The sequence below is a fragment of the Lipophrys pholis genome, assembly GCF_963383615.2.
Source record: "Lipophrys pholis genome assembly, chromosome: 16".
Classification (NCBI taxonomy): Eukaryota; Metazoa; Chordata; class Actinopteri; order Blenniiformes; family Blenniidae; genus Lipophrys; species Lipophrys pholis.
The window spans coordinates 25,908,726-25,935,115 of NC_137634.1; the positions used below are offsets into that span (position 1 = coordinate 25,908,726).

The 26,390-nt window shown below is 44.2% G+C and overlaps 1 protein-coding gene across 1 annotated transcript in view; it reads right to left on the reverse strand.

Moving 5' to 3' along the window:
• doc2b (double C2-like domains, beta) overlaps positions 1–26,390 on the reverse strand; it is a 180,913-nt gene that overhangs the window by 32,471 nt on the left and 122,052 nt on the right. Inside the window, exon 4 of the mRNA XM_080482677.1 lies at positions 26,143–26,217. Within this exon, the coding sequence (XP_080338803.1) occupies positions 26,143–26,217 (75 nt within the window). The remainder of the gene's footprint in view (positions 1–26,142; positions 26,218–26,390) is intronic.

Sequence of the window (26,390 nt, forward strand, 5' to 3'; positions counted from 1 at the left end):
GATTCTGCTGAATTCAATCAATTAGCTGGTGTGATTATTTGCAGGTCTGAAGGCACCGAACAAGGAACTCGCAGATTGTTTCTCCTCAATCAGAGGATGCTGCTCACCAGGAAGGTGTTTCACACACACTCACACACACACACACACACACACACACACACACACACACACACACACACACACACACACACACACACACACACACACACACACACACACACTGTCTATATGTAAACACCACCACGTGCACATACGCCTGTATAGAAGCCGGTAAACACAGAAATATTATCACTTATAGTTTTCTTTGTTCACTACGTCTCTACTGAGAAATATTTCTTTTATGTTTAATGACCACATTTTATATATAAAAAAAAGCATTTACAGCCTAAATCAATGATCTGAATTGTCTGATTTATGTCTGTTGTATTTCCACAGTGAATAAAAGATGTGTCCACCAAGGAGAAAATAATTAGAGCTCTCAATCCAATCCAGACTTTTCATGATGTCGTCACATCATTTGTGGAATTCATTGTACTTTTCTTTTATATTCATTTAATTTGTCATAATTCTTTAAAGCATGAAAACAGTTTACACAGTTCAGTCTTCTATAGTATGTTTAATGTGCATGTTGATTCATGATGAATAATTGGTGACATATTGTTCAGCATTCCACATAAAGATCTTCTTCCCTCAGACAGAACTTTGGACCTCGTTTACACACCGTTTCAAGTGAAAATGCATCACACGGACATTTATTGCTTTACTGATTTTTACTGATTATTACTGTAATTTATTGATAAACTGACAATAACCGTTATTTTAATCAAATATACATTTCTTATATTTGACTTCAGAATAATTATGAATGAATCCTTCAGCCAAGCGAACAAGCAGGAATATATATATATATATATATAAGGCTACACAGACTAAAAGGCCCTGTTTACACCACAGCCTTTTGAAAACAATATCCATCTCCATGACAACGGCAGACACACTGAAATCGATGTAGTTTTCATGTTGGTCGACTATAAGTGCTGTTGTTTGTTTGTTTGTTTGTTTGTTTCCAGTAGACTGATGACCAAGTTGGATTTTTATTATGGTGACTATCAAAATAAAACTAGCAAGTCCCAGGAGAATATGGACTGGGAGTCGTGTAACCACGGAGGGAACATTGTTCTGAATGTCCAGCTACTCCCGCTCCACGCGACAACGGAGCCCAAGCTTTTTTGAAAAGTTGTGTTTTGAGTGGCTCCGACCACAGCGTAAAGAATCTCCCAAAAAACTAAGAACGTTTTGCATTTTCACTTGAAGTGGTTGTAGGTCGTTGGTGTAAACGGGGTCTCAGTCAGCTTCAGGGTCCATCGCAGCCTCCTCTGGACTCCATGTTCTGGATTGTTGAATGTATGAAAGCACAAACGTGATACTGCGTGGAGTCTGACATATAGCAACAGGAAGCATTCAGAGTGAGTCTGACTGACGTGGAGAATAACACTTTGTTCATGACGGTGGAATATCTGGCCTGTTTCAGGTCATACGCATAATCTGGGACGAAGTCATGCTAACATGCAATGTAGTTTCTGGAGTCTGAAAGCAATTGCATTAAGATCCAAGCAGCACGTGGTAATTCTGTTGGAATGCAAGGAAATATTATACTTCCGAATAGGCCCTCCTACCTCCTTTCCTAGCCACTTTTCCTTAACCCTGTAGATATCGTCACGGGGTTAAAGGAAAGGTGTTAGGAGGCTTCCTAAAGGAGTTAGGGAAAGACGATCACACTTCCACTAGGTGGCGTAATAATAATCCGATGGGGGCGCAGGTTAGTGAGGTCTGTCGTGGTGAAAAAACTACACATTTCCAAAAATGGACTATAAAAAGTGAATATCGAAAAATTTCCCCTGTGCCTCCAACCACTGATATGATCTCAAATATCACAAGGGTTGAATTGAAATGAAAGGAAAAGAGGTAACCAGGCTACGAGGAATAAAAGTGAAACGGCTGCCAGGTGAATAAATAACCAATCAAGCTGAGGATAGGCTGCGCAAAACGTTTACTGTGTTTTACAAAATCTGCACAACATTCATAGTTGGAATATCGGATTTAGATTATTTAAAGTTGTTCAAGACATGTTATTGCTTTGGTAACTTACATGATCTGCTGCATGTTCAGTCATTGTGAGTTTCCCTGAATGCTCAGAGGAACGGGTCCCTTTAATTGTCGCTGCAAGGAATTGTGGGGCAGCATGATCTCATCTCCTTTCATAAAGGATGCATCAGTGTTTCCTAGGCTGAAGGAGGTTCTACAGGAAGCATCAGTGTTTCCTAGGCTAAATGAGGTTCTACAGGAAGCATCAGTGTTTCCTAGGCTGAAGGAGGTTCTACAGGAAGCATTGAGCCTCCTTTGCTTGGTTTACAGAGAATGCCAACGCTCTTTATCATGGCCGCCACTTAAACACTTCCGGGGGTTAAGGAAAAGTGGATAGGAAAGAAGATAGAAGGGACTATTGGGACGCACCCCAAGACTTTATGGGGCCCAAACTGAAGGCTTTCTGCCGTCAGAGTTGTCAAAGCTTCCACACTCTTCACAACTGTGCAAAACAGACTTAAAAAATGGTTTTTGCAGAGTGTGTGAGCTGAATCTGTGTCGACTCGCTGTGATTACCCAATCGCTTCGAGTCGACGGAGTGACACAAAAATAAAATGTCATAAGGCGTTAACGTGGACAGAAGAGCGGTTTTCTTATGTTTGATAAAAAATCCCCACAAAAGGAAAAGGAGCACATGGTGGCTTGGGAAGAGAAATATTGGCATCGCCATTTCATGCCAATTTTACAGAGTCTTTAAATGAGTACTTGTAAGCATGTACTAGCATTTTACGTTAGCATTCGAGTGTCGCGTAGATAACGTGATCGCAGCTTCTGCTATGACTCCCCCAATTTCAGACGCAATCTGATAGTGGACTCACGGCCGTCCTGGGAAGGAGCAGAAAACCCAACCGATTTGAGCCCAACGACCAACGATTCTCCCACGATCCAATCTTTCGTCTCAGACGGCCAAAGAATGTGGGACCCTTCAGTGAAGACCGAGACAAGAATGGTCTCGGTCTTGTGTCCTACAACACAGATTCTTAGTAAATCCTGCAAAATGCACACAAACTGAGTGCCCATGTATTTGTGTGAAGGTGTCATTTAAGCAGCTTCCTGCAGAATCGCAGCTGATCAGAGAATGAGTGAAGGCAGGTTCCACCCTGCACGAATCAACAGTCCATTGCAGGTTCACGCTCATGTACTTCAGGTTATGATTCTCCATCGATAAGTCATCGAGGGTTAACACACCTGTCAATTCAGACACTTCATTACAGTCTGCAGCAGCATCTGGAACACAGCATGAACGTCAGGGTGTTCTTCCTGATGGAGGGGGTCACCTTGTTCGTTTCACACACTCCTCCTGCGACTTACTAAGTGGATTGTTGGCAGGGCGGTGAAAAGCTGAGGAGATAGGCTGAATTTCAATGGCGATGAATCCAGCGGTCTACGGACAGAGACGTCAATAAATCACGACGGAGTGGGGGGATAATCTGACGGTGTGATTTAATTAAAGGGTTACAAAGCCCCGAACGGTCCACAGCCTTCAGAACGCGTCGCTGCAGACTCCCCGCCGAGTGATGAAAGAATTAAAACACATCCGCAGGAGGCTTTTCTTCTCCATGTGGGATCAGCATGCAATAAAGAGGAAATAAGTCACCTGCTCACAGACGGCGTTGCGATCCTGCAACTGCTGTCGCCATCATTTCATCAGCCGAGGTTAAGAGGGCTTCTTCACTCTGGAGGCTTTGATCGCAGCACTCCCACGTGGATTTCTGTTTGTCTCGTTCGGGTTAAAAAAAACCTCAGAAATGAGGGAAATGAAGAGATTTGTGTCGGAGGGAGAAACTTAAAACCGTTCTGGAATGCTTGGGGCTCGTTTACACAGAAACGACTTCAGAGGTTAGCGCTCTCTCCTCATAGCGAGAAGGTTGTGGGTTCAAGTATACCCCGAGGTGTGTGTGTGCGTGTGTGTGCCGTGTGACAGATTGTTTCCTGCCCTTGCCCATAGTGAGCTGAAATCAGCTCCAGCGACCCTGAACAGGATGATGGATGTATTCTGCTGCGTGTGTGTGTGTGTGGTTTCATTACAAAAACAAACAACAGGAAAATGGACATTGATTTCAGAATGTTGCCATGAACACAGGAAAATTTCCAAATGCAAAAACGATGCGCTTTCACTGAAAATGTTGTGTTTTCGCCCGTCTCCATGGCGACGGGGCCTGAGGGCAGAGGCGGATTTTGCCATGGGTGAAGAGGCCAGCTGCCCAGCGCGCAAACTCAACAGGGACACATTGTGCACCGGCTCAGATACGGTCTTATGACTCGGCCCCCTGTCTGCGCAGACCGCTGTCAGGTCCCGCAGTTAAAACCAGACCAACATCGCGGCTCGGACACAAACTTTTCTTTTATTACTGAACTACTTGAAAAGTTAAAACGCTGCTTCGTAGCTGACAGCTTTGAGTGATGCGTTCAGGTGCATCACGTAAGCCTGCCATCCAACCTGTTAACGAGTTGCGGGGCTCATACAGTAGCGAGGCTACATACTAAATATGATTAAAATATGACTGATACAGTCATCAGCAAGCTGGAAACGTGCATGCGCAGCACACGGCAGTGCCGAAGGATTGGGGGGAGGGGGTCATGTGAGCAAAGAAGACCAATCTTCGTGCACTGGCGGGGGTGGAGGGGGTGGGGGTGGGTCGGTTGTTTGGCCAGGGCGGAAAACCAGCCAGGTCCGCCACTGCCTGAGGGTTTTCAAAAAGTTCTACCTTGAGAGCCATTTTCCAACGCGGCCTAAGTGTGACATTTGAGTTCAGGTTATTCAACACATGTCATTTGTCACCAAATAAAATAAATACTTATTTACAGATAATTTCGTAAAAGCAGCAGGAGCCACATGTGGCCCCACATCTTCCAGGTGTTACAGACCACATGGGGCCTCATTAATAAAGCTGCTTATGCACAAAATAGGTCCTGAAAGATGCGTACGCCACTTCCCAAGCAAAGTTTGTGATTTACAAAAATATACTTGTGTGTACCGGTACACAAACTTTGAACCTTGCACACACACATTTTGGAGACGAGGAACCTGCAGCGCTGATGGTGAGGTGGGGAATTGAAGCCAGATTCATCTCACATGTTTAATATCTTCAAATATCAGACTTACAGATCCAAATAATCATAAACAGTCAATCTGCAGAGTTCTAGATGTTTCATTAGTGGAACGTTACTGCTGAATCAGCAGCTCCTTGTTCATATGTCAAACTTTCATCTTCACGTGATCCAGAGCGGTGGATTGAACTGCTTGATATCAATTGTGACAAGGTGTGTAACAATCAGTCTAATTTCAGAGTAAGTACATAAATAGCGCAGTAATAGCCGTGTGTAAAGCTGCAGTGTCGGGAGCGCACACTGACTGTCTGTCTCTGGGGACGTCTGTTCTGTCAAGCTGCTTTTATTAGGATTTACAGTTATAACGTACAAATATACTAAACTGTATGAACACGGTAACAACTAATGTGAGTCTCTAGGAAAGTCTCATGCGAAAAAAGAACTGCAATTGAGATGATTTACCAATGGGTTACAAAATAAGGAAATTATAGATTTTATATTGCTTATTATATTATTGTACATACGTGATACAGTTTAGTATATTTTTGCGTTATGGCTGTAAATCCTGATAAAAGCCATAAAAGTCATGTGCTCACGACGCACTCCTGTTGGAGACTGACGACCTCCTCCACCCTCCGCCTCCAATTCTCGAGTTACTGAGGATAAAACACAAAATCCACTGTGTCTTTTCCCTGTTCAAATATCTAATTTATACATTTAATAAACAGATCAAACTGAACTTTATCAGTCTGCTGTGTCTCCAACAAAATGTCTCCTTCCCTCTCCGACACTCTGACACACGATGGCCGTCACAACCATGGGGGCTGTTTTTTCGCCAAGCGGTGTCCTCGACCCATGATGTCACCCTCCTCTGGCCTCCACCTTCAGATCAGATTCTTCTTCTCCACCTCTACAGTCACTGATCTCTCTGTGACTCTCACACTATTTACAGCAGTGAAGACGTGCTGCCGATCGCTCATATTTCTTTAATTAGTGATTCTACTACTGTGACACCAAATAATATCATCTCCTGAGCTCCACCTCCTCCATGACTATTTCTCTCTCCGTAAAATTCCTTTTCTTCGTCTTTTCTATCAGGATTCAGCGTCAAATGCCGGCGAGCATGAGGCTGAATGAGATGCAAAAATATTGACGAGGCACTTTGCATTGACCATTTATGATAAAAAAGTGGGCGAGTTGAGGGCGGGGCCTGAATGGTCAACTTTCCAGGTGGACTGTGATCTATAAAAGGAAAGTGTGTGCAGAAGTGCGTACACACGGTTTTATTGATCCAAATTTTCTTTGGCGCACGCCATTTTCAGCTTTTGGGCACGCATCCATTTTTAGTAAGCATCCTACACAATGTTTTAGAAATGAGGCCCAGATGTTCTGACTGAAAACGAAGGAATCCTGAAGCGTCCACAGAATCTCTGGCGTAACGACAGTGGACGTGTTTCCGGTTCGGCTCGTCTTCACACTTCTCACTCGTTCTGTCCGAGCATCACAGTTTCACCGAGGTGTTGCTGTCATCACTCCACCCTTTAATCTGCAATAATTACAGACATTTCATTGTGTTTGATTGTTCTCTCGGAGGAGGCAGAGCTGCAATTCGGCTTCGCAGCCGAGCGTGAAACTTCACTTCTGATTAGAGAGCCAGCAGAACTTATGACCTCTTTAGTGGCTCCTAATGAGGCTCTCAGACGAGCCAATCTTTATTTTCAGAACAAGCGGAGAGGAAATTTGAGCCAGGAGACGGTGATGGCACTTTATTTTAAATTTTTTTCCAAAAGTTGAAGTCTCACAGCTTTAGCCCGTGGTGGCTAGGCTAGTTAGCTCATGGCTAATGGTTAGCCACAAACAACCATCTGGTCTTCAGACCAGATATCAATAAGCGCCCTTTTCACTAATTCTTACTCACTACTCCACGTCTGCCCGCCAGATATTTTCCAACTTTTTCTTTCTGTGTCTGCTTCTTCTGATTCACGCGGTTAGCTTGGTTTGTTTACAACCAGAATGCATTGCGCACCACGTCGCGTCCTCTCCCCCCACCCGCTAGAAAGATGGTTTGTAAATGAAGCCAGACCGAGATTTTCAAGGGGACCAGAGATCTCTTGTTCGCTCCAGTTCAGAGTTCACAGGCGTGTTCACGTCACCCACATGATACAGTTCTTCCCTGAAGAGACTCCGGTCTGGATCAAACAGGGGAATGTGAACACACCCCGAGTCATTCAGTGACGTGATCCAGGTCAAATCCGAGTCCGTGGCATTTCCACTCACAGGAGTCAGTGAACCAGACGAGTGTGTATCTCTCTGGTGAGTCTGTTCTCATCAAACTGTTTACTGATCGTTCCCAGAGAGCAACAGAAACATCTGCCAGTTAGTATCGTGGAAATAAAACCCACATGCCTGAAAAGACAGAAGCAAAACACTTATGAAGCAGGTAGAAGGAGGAAACTCTGAGTTTGTGTGTAAAATCACAAGATCAAAACAAATCAAAGCGACTTTCAGGAAGTAATTTATTCCTGTCACCTCTTATATTTTGATAGAAATGTTCCACTTAACGCCTGAGAACTGTGTGTGTGTGTGTGGTGTGTGTGTGTGTGTGTGTGTGTGTGTGTGTGTGTGTGTGTGTGTGTGTGTGTGTGTGTGTGTGTGTGTGTGTGTGTGTGTGTGTGTGTGTGTGTGTGTGTGTGTGTTTGAAGATGTTGAGGAGCCACCTGATGCTCCCTTTAGGACGGCCCCTCCAGGCGGCAGCGGTCCTTCGGTGGGAATCGACGGAGGACTCAGACGGTTCTGATCCATGGATCAATCCAGGAGACGGGCGGTTCCTCTGACAGTGAGCGTCCTGCCCGAGACAAACGTCTCCGTTCTGATCATTTTACCACGGGACAAATCAAAGAGTGAAATGACCTCTAAACTCTCAGAGTGAATTTTGCTCGAGTTCAGGATCGCCTCTATTTCTGAGTACAGGAGGGTTAGGCCCCACCCACACGCCGCTGCCGTTTCATATGACCGTCATTTCTGTCTGATCAGCCACACGACGATGCAGCATTTTAGGAGCCTGAAAACTTTTTTTTAAAAACGAGTTCCAGGGTGGAGAAATTAGAAAACGCTGCCCCGGCTTCGATGTGTGGACGGACAAGATGTACATTAGCTAAAAATGATGATGTCATCACCCAATCGCGACCCTCTCTGTGATGTCACTGAACAACAACAACATGGCGGACGACCTGCTCCAGGGTGGAGCTGCACAAGCTGCTGATGATAAGGCCACATGGTGGATTATTCTTTTTCTCCGTCTTTTCATGCTGCGTGTGTTGTTCTACATTTTTTGGTGTATTCCTGTGGCAGCGTGACAGCGTCACCTATCAGCCAGGCATATGTACTACATCCTTTTGAGAGTTTTTCATGGTGTCACGTTGTGGCAGAGAGGTGACTAAGCCCTGATGGGAATCAGGTGCGCTGCCTCACCTCTCTGCTCATAAAGGAGGAGCTGACCAGACACAGGGTGACAGGCGGGAGTGAACAGACTCGGGCTGCCAACTCCCTGAAAAAAACAATAAGGCACTGGCAGGGCCGGCCGGCGACAATTCTTTTACTATCTTGACTTGAACTTGAATTTTAGTAGATGCGTATTGTTATGAACACATTGAAAACAAATTATTTAGCAATTTTTTTTATTGCAAAATACCAAAATTAACAGAATAAAATCTGTATTTTACTAAAATAGAAACCTGTCTTGAATCATAGAATAAAAACAAAAATTTCTTTAACAGAACTCGATCTGGTTTAAATTACAACAGAATAAATGAAAATTAACTTAAAATTGTGCGAATTAATATAAAACAATAGATTAATATAAAACAATAATTCCTACAATAATGCACATTTAGTGCAATAAGCAAAGTGGAAACAGAAAGTCTGTGGGGAAGTATATTTGTTCCTCTAAGTGAATGACAGCAGGCTACAGCTGAAGTAAAAAAGAAACAAAGATGGAACTCATGAACCTAAAAGCTCAACGCTCCATCATGTAAAGACAGAATATTGTTCCATTAGTATTTCTGTTGAGCTGCAGGGAGGACGTGTTTGTCTTTCATTGTTACAGAGTAAAACTCTGATCAAGACATTTCATCATTTAAGGCGACAATGAGCTCACTTCTAATTAATTCAGCAGAACGTTTGTTACCACATCAGTCCACTTATTCTTCATGTAAGAAGAAATCCATCCATCCATCCATCCATCCATCCATCCATCTTCTCCCTCTTATCCGTTTCCGGGTGGTGGGGGTGTCAGTCTGAGCACCGTCACCCAGCTCACATTGCACCATTAAGAACCTTCCTGCAGGTGGAGAGCCCACAGGAAGGTGGCGCCCGGCGTGGGACATGAACCCTCTACCTTGAGTTGAGAGTCTCATGCTCTACCTACTGAGCTCGCCGGGGGCCCTGTAAGAAGGAATCCTCTCTACAAACACAGTATGAGCTGGACGCTGAGGGCAAAGGACACAACAGCCTGGAAGTTGGGGAGGAACTGGAACCTCTCTGCTGTTCTTTTGGACTGTTTCCTTCTTTTGAGGTTCTGTAGTGATGCTCTGTAGTGTGGTTCTACAGTGAGGTTCTACAATGAGGTTCTGTAGTGAGGTACTGTAGTGAGGTTCTGTAGTGAGGTACAGCAGTGAAGTTCAGTAGTGAGGTACTGCAGTGAGGTTCTGTAGTGAGGTAATGCAGTGAGGTACTGTAGTAAGGTTCTGTAGTGAGGGTCTGCAGTGAGGTACTGCAGGGAGGTTCTGTAGTGAGGCTCTGTAGTGAGGTTCTGTAGTGAGGTACAGAAGTGAAGTTCTGTAGTGAGGTTCTGTAGTGAGGTACTGCAGTGAGGTTCTGTAGTGAGATTTGTAGTGGGGTACTGCAGTGAGGTTCTCTAGCGAGGCGCTGGAGTGAGGTTCTGTTGTGAGGTTCTGTAGTGATGTTCTGTAGTGAGGTTCTGCAGTGAGGCTCTGTAGTGAGGTTCTGTTGTGAGGCTCTGTAGTGAGGTTCTGTTGTGAGGTTATGTAGTGAGGTTCTGTAGTGAGGTTCTCCAGAAGGCTGTTTGCAGTCTCACACACTCCTCATGAAGCTCATCCATAGAGATGTTTATTCTGCCAATAGATATCAGAAGTTGACCTGAGTCATTTAAAGTGGTGAATAAAAGGAAAATAAATCATATTGGTTATATTTATAATTTTGTATAGTATTTTGACTACCTGTATAGTTTACTTTATTTATTATTTATTCATCCATCCATATATTAAGTACATGAACTGTCTGAATTTGTAAAATGTTGAATAAAAGAATGCATATTTGTGTGTATACTGTAACGTAAGTTTAAGATTATATTTATATATATTTATTTGTATATATTATCTATCAATTGTATTTATTATTTGTATATATTATCTATCTATTTATTTGTTTCTAGCTATCAATAATATTAAACATGGTTTATCACTTAACTGGCAGTTGTTTCATTTTAACCTGCCAACCAGGCAAAGCTGCTCAATGATCTTCTCCATGTCATTGAAGGAAGTTTTCCCAGATGCAGAGAGCAGGCGGATCAAAAAGTGCTATCACGCACTATTTCCTCCCAGATGTTGACTTCTTCTCATCCCTCCCTGCATTTCTGCAGCCTGTTTTTTAGTTTTTTTGGAGGAGCATTGCTGGTCGGAGGTGAACTATTAGAGTCTGTCACCATGCTGCTTTGTAGGCTCGTCTGTCGTCTGCCGATATCTTGTTGGTGAGCAACTGTACCTCAACCAACGAGATAAGCGGGATTCTGTATTGTCATAGTCGTGTGTGACTATGCTGTCAGCTCATTGGTCACAGAGCAGGAGAGGTGGTGGAATAAGTTTACTATAAGTTTGGATATAAAGTGCCCAGTTTGTCATAAATTCCATTGACATTTTACGGACTATTTTTGATTCTCAAGGTAATACGGGAGAGTGCATCCCTTTTCAGCTCAATACGAAATGCATACTTTTGTTTGCGAATACGGGACGATTCCATTTTTCAAGGGACGGTTGGCAACCCTAGAACAGACAGACATGCAAACGAGCCTGAGAGAGGCAGCAGTGGCCGTGTTTGGTTTGTGTTTTGATTTACTTTAACAAAGTAATGGTTTTGGAAACTCCTGACTCAGTGCCTCTGTGGGTGAACCCAACGGTGGTGTGCTCTACTGCCACACGGGAACGCAGATGTTCCCTGTGTGGACGGGAAACTTAAAGAACAACGGAGAGAAGAAAAGGACCCAAGGTGGAACTTTTTGAAAACGTTTAGGCCCTGTTTACATGACAACGTTTCACATGACAACACCTAATCCGCAAAAAAAAAGTGGGAGCGTTTCCACTGCAGCAGCGGACACAGAGACAGCGATGTAGTTAGTCTGCCGGGCCACTGGAGGGCGCTGTTGCGTGATTTTGTAATGAAACTACACAGACGTGTGCAGAGAACAAAATGGAGAGAACCTGACATCCACATGGACTGATGACACATCGGATGATATCAGGGAGAGTCTCAACTATTAAACTACTGATCTGGATGATAAAACTAGAATATGGACCCACTACGGGTCGTACCACTACGGGTCGTACCACTATGGGTCGGCCATGTTTGTTTACAACTGGATGAGCAGGAGGGAGGGGGGAGATGAGCAGTAACAGGCTCTGTAGCCTCCATCAGTCTCTGCAGGAGGGATTTGCACCGTGAAAGAATCTTTCCACCTTGGGACCCGGATTAAAAACGTTGTGGATACAGAGCATCAGAACACTGATGCCGTGTAAACGGACCCCCCAAAAGTGAAGAAAGTTTTGCGGATACACTCTAATTCGTTGTCGTATAAACGGGGCCTTAGTGTTTGAAGGGGGATTGTTCTTGTGTGTGTGGTTTCATTACTAAAACAACCAACAGCACCAATTAGTGGCCTGATATTACAACTACATCATTTTCAGCATTTGTGCCGTTTCCATGGAGACAGACAGTGACTTCAAAACATTGTTGTGTAAACTGGGCCAAAATGTGTTTTCAGAAGATGGAAAGGGACACAAACTTTTTAAAATTCCAAATTCATCATGTTGAGACCATTTTAGCCCCAAAATTTTATCTTAGCTTTATTTTAAAAGAAAAACTTTGTTGAGATTAAAAATCTCTCTTTCAAGAGTGTCCTTGCCAAGATCGACTGCAGTACATCAACGTTTCAGACAAAACAGGCAGAACAAACACAAGAAAAATCTCAATACATTATACTTGAAAATTACCTCAACAAATTGCCCACAAATTAAATAAAGTCTTCTATTCAAAACATCTGCAGACAGATGTGTCTGTCTCCAAGTCCAATAAAACCCCATAGTTTCAGTGTCTTTTGTTGTCCATTCCAAGCAGATGGAGACGCAACCTTATCACCTTTTTTCCCAGTTCAGTTTTGACTTTAGGAACAAAAAGTAAAAGAAGATCCTGTAAGTAAAGGTCCTAAAGAGTCCGAGTTTCTGTGACTGATACGTCCAGTTTGAGTTTGTAAAGACCGAGAGGTCCACTTGGCCCTCAGGCGGATGTTTGGAACCTTCAACAATTAACTGTGTTTTTAATGCAAAACTCTGCGTGTGAATATCTGGTGAGAAACTCAGCAAAACATCCGTTACAACCAATGAAGGGATGAATCACAGCGTGACGTCAAGCTGTGTGTCCGTTGGTATTTTTAGCCTGGAAGCAGGCAGCTGGTTTATCTGAACAAACATCGCCTGCAGCCGTAACCCGACGTCTCGCCGTGAACAACCTGGGGGATCAGACCTTCTCCTTCTCTGGACAAAACCCAGCCTGGCCGCTCCTCGTCCAGATTCCTTGTCCTGGATGGAATCTGCCAGGTGGATATAATCACAGATGATATCTCCAGTTGGCAGATTAAAGTGGGGAGAACACGTCCAATTCAAACCAACACCAAGTAAGTAAGTAAGTACGTAAGTAAGTAAGTAAGTAAGTAAGTAAGTAAGTAAGTAAGTAAGTAAGTAAGTAAGTAAGTAAGTAAGTAAGTAAGTAACACCAAGCAGATCTGGTTTATGGGTTTATTCCATCTGCTGCGTGACAATTAGATCACACTTTGTTTTTTTAATTTCAATTTAATCTAAGACTGTAAAAATCAGTTTCCTCTCAAATAATAATGATTTTTAAGGTGAGCCAAACACACTATATTCATAAAAATGACTGTCTGCGTGTGTAGAGGCTGAACTCTCAGCCTTAAACACATATTCTGCCATTTAATCCCATTTTGACACATTTGTTTGGAGTTATTCCAGCAGAAACAGTACGAGGATGTGGAGGTCAGAACACGTGCCGAGAATAGAATATGGTACAAATCCGGCAGTTAACTTTATAATGTCAGAAAAACTCACACGCTCATAATGAAAAACACAATTCCACACAAATTGGTGGCTCAGATACAAACTGGCTCAGATTAACAGCTAACAGGGAGGCTCAGATTAACAGCCGGCCTCCTTCGGCCTGCAGAGATCGGAGCGTCTCGGTCGGTCAGAGTTTCTGACTGAGTGTTGAGTCAGATTATTATTGTTCAGCTGGACGAAGGCAGTTTGTTGTGTCACAGTGAACCGAGCTCAGACTCTCTCTCCATCAGTAACACACAAATCAATTCCCACAGTGTAAAACTGGATAGATTCTAAATAAGGTCTCTTACAGGGAAAATGCTCCCCAATGCTTGTTCTGAAGGGTTGGATGCAGGAGGACAGTTTCTGTAGCCACATGAGTGTTTCGCTAAAATCTATTCATTCATTCATCAATTCGGTCTGGAGGTGAAATATATTCAGGCGTCTGCAGACTGAGGATAAACTCTTTGGGTTGACACTCCGTCTCCGGGTGTTTGGTGATCTGGTGACACTGAACCACAAAACAGGAATTTAACTAATTGTGTCCATAATGCCAAAGAAGAGAAATCCTCTGTAACTCTCTAACTGGGGTTTTTCAACGATTCATCTTCCTGACGCTCCTCCATTTTTTTCTCCCGCTGCTTAAACTTTTAATATCAACACTTTTTAAGAAGCTTATTAGTTTTTTGCCATAAATGCATTAAATGCTGACTCACCTATTTTTAAGTCCATCCAGCTTCTCCTGCTTATCCATTTGGGGGTCCTGTGGGTGGCAGTCTGAGCACCGTCACCCAGATCACACTGCACCGATTAAGAACCTTTCTGCGGGTAGTGAGCGCCCAGCGTGGGACATGATCCCACGACCTTGAGATTGCAAGTCTCATGCTCTACCAACTGAGCTCGCCAGGCTAGCCTATTTTTAAGTAGAAAATAAAAGTTATGATTCTTAAATCAGGTTGTCAAACACATTTTACTAGTTCAGGGTCCACAACCGACCCAATATCATCCTGAGTGGGTCGGACAGGTGAAACAGAATGCCAAATGCATCAAATCTGATACAACCAGACCTATTGCATCACTTTAAGGTAAAAACTTCACTCAAAACTCTCTTGTATCCACTCTGATACTTGTCTTCCACCCCCTGATGGACACCTTTATCACTAATTGCAATTTTTCCGATTTTCCAGTGACATTTTCTATGAAATTTTTTGTAATATTCTAACATGAGTACTTCATCTGTTGAAGCAAGTTATAATGACTTACTTTTTTGCATTTTAGTATATAGTAAAATTGTGCATAAAATCTGTGTTCAAATGTGATACTACAGGTAAAAAGTGGAATTTGTTAGTAAATTCATTATATTGATCATTGTGTATCACAAAAATGAAAAAAAAATCAATCAATTACACAGAATACAGATTGAAATGTGATATTTACAACAAATAATTGCACTTGAAAATGGACAAACCTATATTTCTGTACTTTAGATGGCTAAACGGTACCCCACAAATGGAGATTTTAATTGTGGGGACGTGCAGTGGTTTTTTGTATGACTGATGTTTGTCTGCAGATCCAGACAAGGAAAGTCTGAGGTTGGTGTGAGTGGAGATATTGTTCTCAAATTGACAACAACCCTTCCTGCAGGGAGTAACTACAAAGTGTTCGCAGACAACTGTTTTACATCACTCCCATTGTTGGTACACCTGCAGCAGAGAGGGGTATACTACCTTGGCACCGTCAAAATGAACAGGGTACCCAACTGCAGTATGAAGGATGAAACAGACCCGAGGAAACAGGGACGAGGGTCCATGAATTACAGAGTCAACCAAAACAATGTGATAGTTGTAAGGTGGTGTGACAACAAACCCATCAACCTGGTGTCCTCTTTTGTTGGCATCACTCCCCAAGACCACGTGAAATGCTGGGATTGGAAGACCAAAAAATATCTCATGGTTCCAAGACCATCCGTTGTGGAAACGTACAACAGATTCATGGGGGGGGGGGGGGGGGGGATCTTATAGATATGCTGTCTGCCCTGTACAAATACAGTTTCAAAACTAGAAGATGGGACTTGTATATCTGGTGGCATAGTGTCACAGTGGCACCCATCAATGCTTGGTCCCATGGTACGGAAGAGACCTGAAGGCCCTGGACCTAGAGAAAAATGCCATGCCCCTGAGAAGAGTTCAGGCATTATTTGGCTTTTCCCTGCTAAGCCCAGGAAAAGCAACAGTCAGGGTTGGTAGACCACTCTCCTCTCCACCGGCATCCTCTCCATCACATTTCTCACCGGCACAATGACCAACGATTGACCAGTGTGCCTCCGGATGTGAGGAGAGATATGGTCAACCACTTCCCATCCTGGGAAAAGTGACAAAGGTGCAAGCACTGCACAGGACCCTTTCCCCATGTGCACTGTGGAAAATGCAATGTCCATCTCTGCCTGAACAAGGACAGGAACTGTTTCCATGATTACCATGTGGCATAATAAAACAAATGTCACTGGAAACAGTCACAGTTTAAAAAAATGAAGAGGCTGATGTTCTTGTTATCACCTTAACTGTTGTTTTCATCATTACCACTTAAAAAAATACCACAAAAAAAGAAAGTTACTGGAAAAGGTAGCAGTTTGAAAAAAAAACAAGAGGCCGATGGTTTTGTTGTATCGCCTGAACTGCTGTTTTCATGCTTACTGACTGTTCATAATACATGGAAAAGTTACTGGAAAAGGTAAGCATTTTGAAAAAATAAGAGGCCAATGTTCTTGTTGAATAGCCTCAACTACTGTTTTCATGCTTCCCACTGTTCATAATAAAAGAAAAAGAAAGAGGTGTGGTGATTGCCCTTATTGTGATAAGCTCCAGGGAGCCATTTCCTGCTGCAAGCTGTTTCTCCTGCACTTTTCACAGAAGCTGGGTGCACCTGCAGGTCATCAGGGCAATCACCACAGTTACTTAAGCTCTCATCTGGGTGAGCTTAAGCAGATGTGAGAAGATTCCTATTCGAGTGTGCCTCTCCGTGCTCGCTGTGTGTCTTCAAGCCCTCGTGTGTCTTCAAGTCCTCTAGAAGTTGTCTCGTTCGTGTGCCTCTCCAAGTCTCCAGCCTCCCAGCGTCGAGTCTCCCTGGTCCCCCCCCCCCCCGCTCCTCTGTTCCTCAATAAACTTTCTGTAACTGATCCTCTGGTTCTGCTCCTGGGCCCTCACACCAACTCTAGATTCTACATATCATTACAAGAGGCCTAAAGAGGCTGATGTTCTTGTTGTATTGCTAGAACTGTATGTAATGCACAATTATCATTTATAATACAAATGGAAAAAAATATATGCAAATCATTTTTTGTAATTTTATTTTTCAAATTTTGTGAAAGGGCCAAATAATGGTTCCAGATTCAAGAAATCTGAATTTTTTATGTCCATTATTTCTGGGTTCAGGCATTACAGGGTTAAATCTAAGCCCATTTTGAGATTTGGAATAAGTAGTCATTTACTCATGAATAATTACAGGAAGTAATAGATTAATTACTTAAAGTTCCTCGACCAGAATCCCCAGGGGAAAATTAAAACATTCATGTACATCTCTAATACGTTGTCAATACGTTTCTGAAGGAAACTCATCATTACACTGCCACAAACACTATTTCCACCACTTAAATTTTGTGTCAACATCACTGGGTTTGTAGACATCTTAGCATCACGGAAATGCCCAAAGTTTCCTGAAGCATTGTGTCACAAGATCCCGTTTGTACACTGGATCTCATGAGATCTCCATTCTAACTGGAAAATGATCAATGATCAGTTTCACAACATTTCAGACTATTCTCGTGGCTTGAAGACTCTTTCTTTGACAAAGTTAGGATTGTTTTTTCAGGCTGAATCGGTCAAATGTTGATATTTTGGCTTTAGCTGCTGCAACGCCATCTTTGATATCCCAGAAACCCTTGCGGCAGGTTTGCGAAGATGGCGTCAGTCAGGAAGCATAAACAGTTTGATGGCTTTGAATTAAGACATAAGGACATACAGAACTTTATTGTCATTGTAATAAACAACGAAACTTCGTTGGTGACAACCAGTCGGTAGCAGCAAGGATTGACTATAAAAATAAGAAAGTAAGAACAGTAGGCACATAAAAACAGCAGTAAACATCTTGTATTATTTACAATGTAAAGTGAAGACAGTTTTATGTAAAGTGAAGCAGTTTTCGATTAAAGTTCGGAAAGTTCAGCAGTCTGCGTCTCAGTCTGTGGCTGAGGCTGGTGAGTGTGAGAGTGGGGGCCGGGGGAGGGGAGGGGTGATGGAGGCTACAGCTCTGGAGAAAAAGCTGTTCCTCAGTCTGCTAGTCCATGTTTTTATGCTGCAGAATCGCTTCCCTGATGGGAGCGGGGCAAACAGGTGGTGTCCGGGATGAGTTCTGTCGGTGGAGATCCTGGTGGCTCTCCTCTGCAGGCGTCCAGCATGAACAGAATCCAGGTCAGGAAGCTCAGCTCCGATGATCCTCTGGGCTGTCTTCACAACGCGAGCCAAGACCTTCCTGTTCTGTGCGGTGCAGTGATGCCCTGAGAGAGGAAGCTCTCCTCAGTGCTCCTGTAGAAGTTTACCAGGAGCTGAGGGGAGAGACCAGCCCGCTTCAGCTTCCTGAGGAAGAAGAGCCTTTGCTGTGCCTTCTTCAGCAGGTGGGAGGTGTTGACGGTCCAAGAGAGGTCCTTGGTTATGTGGAGTCCCAGGAATTTGGTGTTGTCCACCACTTCCACCCTCTCACCGTTTATGTGCAGTGGATGGGAGGTGGTCTTCCTGCTCCTCCTGAAGTCCACAATGACCTCCTTGGTTTTGGTGGTGTTCAGAAGCAGGTTGTTCTCTGAACACCATTGAGTCAGGGGATGTATGTTCCTCCTCTCTGTAGTGAGCCTCCTCATTTTCACTGTTGAGTCCAATTATAGTGGTGTCATCAGCAAACTTCACTATAGTGTTTGAGGGGTGGATGGAGGAGCATTCCTGAGTAAAGAGGGTGAACAGGGCTGGACTGAGCACACAGCCCTGTGGCACACCAGTGTTCAGGATGATGGTGGAGGATGTGTGTCTTCCTAACTTGACGTTCTGTGGTCTGCAGGTAAGAAAGTCCATAATCCATGTGCATCGTGAGGTGGTGAGTCCGAGATCCCTGAGTTTGTGGACCATTTTATTAGGGATTATTGTGTTGAAGGCGGAGCTGAAGTCTATGAAGAGCATCCGGGCGTATGTATGAGGTTGTTCCAGGTGGTTCAAGGCCAAGTGGAGAGCAGCAGAGACTGCATCCTCTGTGGAGCTGTTCCTCTGGAAGGCAAACTGGTGTCTGTTCTGGTCTGCAGGGATGATGTCTCTGATGTGGGACAGGATGATCCTCTCAAAGCACTTCATGACGACCGGGGTCAGGGCAACAGGGCGGTAGTCATTAAGTAGGTCACGGATGTTTTCTTTGGTACAGGGATGACAGTGGTGGATTTAAGGCAGGTGAGGCCAACAGCTTGTTGCAGCGAGAGGTTAAAGATGTTGGTGAACACCCCCGCTAGCTGGTCAGCACATGACTGCAGTGTGCGGCCCGACACCCCGTCGGGTCTTGCTGCTTTCAAGGTTTTGAGGCGCCTCAGAGCAGATCTCACCTGGTGAGGCTGCACGACAAGTGCTGGTTCCTCTCCAGGTGAGGTGGTTTGAGGATCTGCTCGGGTGTTCTGCATGTTAAAGTGCTCAAAGAAATAGTTGAGGGTATCAGGCAGTGTGCTGTCAGGGCTGATCTGTGGGCTGCTGCCCCTGTAGTCTGTAATGGCCTTAATGCCAGACGACATGCTGCAGGGGTTGTTGTGGGCAAAGTGTCCTTCAATGCGCTGCCTGTACCTCTGTTTAGACTCTCTGATGCCCTTTTTCAGATCCCTCCAGGCGTGGCTGTAGGCCTGCATGTCACCTGAGGGCAGCATCCCGAGCTTAGAGGACTGTCCATCAAGGGCTTGTGATTCGGGAACACCTTGATGGTTTTGGTGCTCAGCACTGCCTTAGTGCAGAAGTGAATGTAGGCCAGGACAGCTGAGGTGTATTCCTCCAGATCTGCTCCCTCTGCAAACACCTCCCAGCATGTGCCCTCAAAACAGTCCTGCAGGAGCGAGGTGGCTTCCTCCCCCCAAACCTGGACAGTTCTGGTGGTTGGTCTGGTTCTGCACATCAGAAGCCTGTAAGATGGAGTCAGGGTCAGAGAAAGGTGGTCTGAGAGGCCCAGGTGTGGAGATGATGCAGCTTTATAGGCTGTGGGAATGTTGGTGTAGACTTGATCCAATGTGTTATTTTCTCTGGCTGGGAATGTAATGTTCTTGTAAAATCTGAGCATGACTGTCTTCAGGTCTTTGTTGTTGAGGTCTCCTGCTACCATCACTGCTGCCTCTGGGTGAGCAGTCATCTGGGTGTTAATGACGCTGTGCAGCTCCTCCAGGGCTATGCTAGCATTTGCATGCGGCGGTATATAAACAACAGTGATGAGGATAGCAGAAAACTCACGTGGAACAACGGGCATTTAACAGCCAAGTACTCCAAGTCCAGAGAGCAGTAAGATCCAAGAGTGTCTGTCGCCCTGCACCAGTTGCTGTGGGTGTAAACACACACACACCCACCTTTCGTCTTGTCGGACGCGGCTGTTGGATCCGCTCGATGAATGGAACGCTCTGGTCGCTTGAAGGCCGCGCACAGGACGATGCTGTCCAGCCAAGTCTCCGTGATCATCATCACACAGCTGTTTGTTCTTTGGGACGTGATCCTTAGCCACAGATTGTCCATCTTGTTGACAATTGATCGGGAGTTGGCAATGACGAGACTCGGTAGAGCTGATCTGTGCGGGTTAGCCTTTAGCCTAGCTTGCAGACCGCCACGCTTACCGCGCTTTTGCCCCCGGCGTCTCAGCAGGGCGACGGTGATCATGCCGTCATGGTCTCTCTGGCATTGGATCTCCGGAGGGATAAAATCCTTGTTTTCCAGGGCAGAGTATTGGTGTCGAGCTCCGATTTGAAGGAGTTCGGCTCGTCTGTACTTTAATTGAGCACTGAGTGTACGGAAAAGTAGGTAGAAAACACACCAAAACAAAAGAAAGCTGCTGCTGAACTGAGAGCACCGAACTGCAGCATCTTCCTGCGCCGCCATCTTGAAGTATAATTTCGGTTTGTTTGTAAACATATGGACTTTGGTTTGATTAATTTGGGAAACTGCAGGTTGGAAATGAGCAGAAATAAGTGGTGATGGCCTTGTTTTGGTGTTTTGGTTTTTCCTCTGTGCAGAAGTGAGCCTTTTTATGGGAAGTACATTTTAAAGATTTTTTTTTCTAGTAGAGTAACTATAAGGCGAATGAATTATTTTAAAAAAAATTGTCAAAATAAATTTGTCATTCGTTAATAATTGTGGGGCACCGCCTGGAATCAGGAAACGATTACCGAGCTATCAGTCTCAAGAGTGTCTCAGTAATTACAGACGTGGCATTTATTCAGCAGACGTTCAGATCTGCACGCTCGTCTTTATTTCTTAATATGTGAACGAAGTTTACTCTTGTTAAAATTAGTCACCGTGTAGTTTCTTAAATGAGGGGGAGTGTTTTCCAGCAGCTGCTCGTAGTAATAAAAAGCAAGGAAACGCTTGGCAACACCTGCTGAAACGTTAACCTGCCCACCCATTCAACATAAGTACACACACGTTCAGAACAAACGGTGCGAATGCTTCCAGCTCAGCTAATATTTCACAGTAACAGGACAACAAAAAGAGGCTGAAATAAGGAGATAAAAGAAGAGTAAATTTAATTTCACTTGCCCAATAATAATCTTTCAGAAAATCCAAAATACAGCATTAATCCGTAATTAAAGCCTCTTTCTAATATAATCACATTTCCAACAGTAAGAATGTGTCTTTGCTGTTAAACTACAGAGTTTTGTTTCTCGTGAGGCTTTTTGGCAGCTTTCAGAGCTTTCTGTGCAAATCTGTCAATTTTAAGAGGCTTAAATGTTGGATCAACAAACACTTCTTTGTTTCTGCCTTCAGCTCGAGGTGCTAAAGCTTTGTTTGCACAAGAACTTACAACAATAAATGTATTGAGATTCTATCTATTCTAGCCTAAATGTACTCTCGATATAATCTGACCGGTTCACTCACACCATGAAGCGGCAGCTGCCATCCAAGGTGCTCTGAAACCATTGAGAGGACTTTGAGGTTCAAGGTTTCCCTTGAACACCTTGAACTCAAAGATGAGGCAAGACGGAGTCGAACCGAAGCCCCATTTACACAACAATGTTTTCAAGGGATGCAGCAGGACTTTTATAGCCTTTTGGGGTCCGTTAAGATGACAATGGCGCTCAGAACCACTGAAAACACAACTTTTCGAAACTGCTTGGGGTCCGTCTCTGGTGACGGTCTCCATGGCCGTAGTAACTGATAGTTGTGCACATGCTCAGTAGAGATAATCAAAACAGTGTTTCCTCTCAAGTGGAACTTTTGCAAAACCCTCTGGCTCCGTTGCCGCGGAGACGGGGAAATCTCTGCAACTGCTCCTGGTCACCACGTTGGTAGTGACTACTAGTTGTGCACATGCTATGTAGAAACAATCAGAACAAGGTTTTCTCCGTAGTGTCATGACTCCCTGTCCTTATTCTCCTGGGACTTGGTAGTTTTATTTTGACAGTCACTGTGTAAACGCGAAACATTCCTGAAACAATGAAGAGAAAATGATGCGTTTTCACTTGAAACGCTGTCGTGTGAATGAAGCCTCAGTCAGATTTGATGACTTAGTTCATGCAGGACATTTTCTCGAGGTTTTCTGATGAGATCGCTCTAGGAGGGTAATTACTTATTTCACGACTCACGGAACTCTGCAGTGTGGTTATATGTCAGTGCATAGCTTCATCAGTGTAGACATTAACTGGCCGAACCCTGGTACTCGCTCCCCGGCGCTGCTCGGGCTTCGCTCGACTCGGCGTCACGACTGGATTCACTCCAGCGGTCAGAGCTTCAGCAGCTCTGCTGGCTCTCAGCTCGTCACACTCCAGTTTACAGCCCACACGTTTCAACAAAAGCCCAACATAGTCAACTTGATTTAAAACAGAAGGTGGATTCTTCAACGTGAGTGCATCTGACTCCAGCCCCTGGTGGGGATTTAATCCTTTCATTAAGATCCTTGAATTTACGTTATACCCATTGAATGAGTGCGTTCCACTAAAGCAGCTTTCTGAAAGGCAAAGTGCTGCAATTATTGGTCCACCTGACTCACGTCTCTTTCTTCTCAAACTCTTCTCTTGTTGAATCTGACCTCTATAATTGTTGTGTATCTGTTCCCTCTGTATAGCTTCAGCTTTCATTTCACACCACTCCTACGTCTGTAATCCTGCCCGATAGTGATGGATCAACTGTCTGCTTTACCATTGTCCCAACAGCTCGTCCTCCAGTACGGAAAGTCTCGGGAACCTTTCAAGTGAAAACACGTCGTTTTCGTTTGAGAAAAATTTCACATTTACATGGCGACATTCGAAAAACGATGTCTAGTTGGTGCTGTTGTTAGTCTTGGGAATGACTTGATTCCCATCTCTGCCCATCCAAATGTCGAAGTGTCCCTGAGCAAGACACTGAACCCCAAACTGCTCCCAGAGCATGACTGAGCACCTTGTATGGCAGCCGCCTCCACTGGTGTGTGAATGTGTGTGTGTGAATGGGACTAAGGATGTAAAGCCCTTTGAGCAGTGGAAAAGGGTTATAGAATTGAAATCCATTTACCATTTACAGAGTACAATTCCATGGAAACAGAGTTTTCAAAAAGTTGCATTTTTCTCTGTTTTCATGGTGACAGAGTCAGTGTTTTGTAAAAGTATCACCTTGGAAGCCATTTTTAAAAGTTGCGTGTTCAGTGGCCCCGAACACTGTTGTCATGTAAACACACGCCCAAAACACAACAACAGCTTTCAGTTTTCACTTGAAAGGTCTGGACTTTCCTCTCAGGTGGATTATGAAGCATACTTTATTTTGGCAATTAATGTTATGTTATGAACAATATTTATATATATAATTATCGGTATTTCTTAGCAGAAATCAACAGGAAAAGTATTTCATTCTTCTGATGCCCAGTTTTGTTCTGCTGCTCTTAAACTGCTCGACCCGGCTGTAACGGAGCCGTTGACCTAATGAGCACATTTCTCATAAAAAACAGAAGAAAACAATGTATGAACCTGATCATCCTTCACACAATTAAAAGATTTGTTTCCCGCATTTTTAAAACTCTTTACGACTTGCTCGTCCATTTTTGTCTACGAATATTGAGCTTGGTCTGGTGATGTAATAAATTATGGCCTGAAGCCGTTAACATTTATGGAAGCAATAATTTTTATTATGTTATAACTGATTAACTTTGATTCAATTTAACAGACTTCTATTTTTAGAAATGGTATTTCTTTTATTTGCATTTAATCGAATTGTAAATGTATTATGAAGCTGTGCAAGTTGTAAAAGGTTAGTTTTTTTGTATTTTCATGACCTTCCGTGATTTTTCTCAAAAGTACACAAACCCGAAACAACACAACACAAACAACCAAAGATTCTTTCAGGTCCTCACCAAATGTTGCAGGGTGGGACTCTGAGATGTTATTATTTCTACAGCACAGATTCACCATATTTACCACAATCAAAGTGTTTTACAAACATAATCGCACCGAGGTCACCAGCCGCCATGTCAGGTTCCCACACTTCCACCTGGAGCCGTTCGGTGGTTCAGTGTCTCGACCAGTGACGGTTCAGGACGGTTCAGGACAGTTCGGGACGGTTCGGGACAGTTTGGGACAGTTTGGGACGGTTCAGGTTTTCATGCATCCCCACTGCAAAAGTTGTGGTACCGAAAAAAGGGTATCCAAGGGTGAAGAACTTCCGTCACCCTTCCGTTGGGATACCCAGCACTACAGCACGGTTCCCATTTTGAGGAGCAAAACACAGCCGATTTACGTCACTCTCGACAAGCCGCCGTCTTCAAATCCCTCATCAGCTGCATGACCCAACTACACAATGCTTCACACAGCACTGCCTTTTCAAGCACTAACAACAACCTGGAACCTGGCGGAACCTGGAGGAAGAGTGTGTGTGTGTGTGTGTGTGTGTGTGTGTGTGTGTGTGTGTGTGTGTGTGTGTGTGTGTGTGTGTGTGTGTGTGTGTGTGTGTGTGTGTGTGTGTGTGTAATGACCTCGAAAGTCCACCAGCGGGAGGCAGATGGGACGCGTGCATGAAGTCGGCGATAATAAGAGAGAGGAAAGGAGAGGAGTTCTGGAGGACAGGAGTGCGTTCTGATTTCCCAGTTCCTTCACACAGAGATCGGACTGACTTTTGGAGCTCACCCAGACCTCCGGTGTCTGAGGTGAAGGAGCAGATTCTCGTGCTCGTGATGGTGAACGTTCTGTTCACGCACGCTCAGATCTGCTGCAGCGTGCGCCGCGAATCCAATGAAGAAAAAAAAGTAAAAGAGCTTTCCACGGCTTTCTTACTTTGCCAGCAAGTAAAGTCCGGTCCTTGTGGGTCCACATGGCTTTTTGTGTCTCCTTGCGGAGTCCACCCGTTACCGTCAACCGGTTTGACTTGGAGTTACGGGGGGGGGGGGGGGGGGGCTCGCCGCATCAGGGTTTTATACCGGATGATGTATTGAGGGACCTGTGGCGCCAGGCTTCATCTTAACCAATCTCTTTGCGCTGGCCTTAGTTTCAGAGAGCAGTCTCCTCCTCTGGGTGTGGTGGAGTTGGTGGATATGTGGAGGGCATATTCAAGCATGCGGTCACCACAGTTTCTTTGTTCTGAGGAGAACGCCCCCCCCCCCCCCCCCCCCCCCCCCCCACACACACACACACACCTTTTTTTTTTTTTTTTTGTCAGGACAGCATGAACCATGGAAGTTTGGGCCCTCCGACATCTACGTCAGAATACATGTACATTAAACACATGAGCAGAAATGCAATGTGAAATGTTGAAACCTCTAAAACGGCTTCAAAGATGTTGAACCATTACAGAAAGGTAAAATATAAAAATTGACGAGAAGGCAAAAATAATTAAAACAGCTAAAAAAGGCTAAGTCACAAAAAAAAAAAAAACTGTTAAAAACATTGAAACAGCTCAAAGTATTTCAGAACTTTAGTTTTGATTTCTGTTATGGCCCTTCCTGAATGCCATGACTTGAAGCTGCAGTGTAAAAAACAAAGCCAGGTATCAAGAGAACGCAGCCAGGCTGGTTCTACCGTTCCGCTCTCCATGCTTTCTGCGGCTGATCTCTAAAATCAAGCTGGAGCGACTAGAAACCCAAAACTGAACATGTCTCTTTGTTCTGTTCAGGTCCCATCCAGTTCAGATGTTCTGTTTCATAACGTCTCCTGATTGTTATGTCAAAAGCCTCGAGATGTTGATGGTGATGTGATGGCCTACGCAAAGAATTGAATTGAAATGACAGTGCGAGCGTGGCGAGCAGCCCACAAGCTGCATGATTAACGGGGAGCGGAGACAGAAACACAGAAGCAGGTTTAAATCTTCTGGGTACCAACCTTGCTGGCGCCAGGCAGAAGGTGCAGCTTGACGTACGGATCTGACAGCCCGTTGTGGTCCATCGGTTTGAGCCCCTGTGGAAAAAAAATTCATGAGTCAAAGAAAAAAAAAGCTTCAGCCGCTTTATATTCTGAGGATTTTCTGCAGCAATGGATGTTTGACTCGAAATCGAGCAGTTCACAGGGAAGAGAAACTTCAGAGAGCAGATTGACGTCTTGAATTCTCTCAACACAGCGTCTGAGGTCGG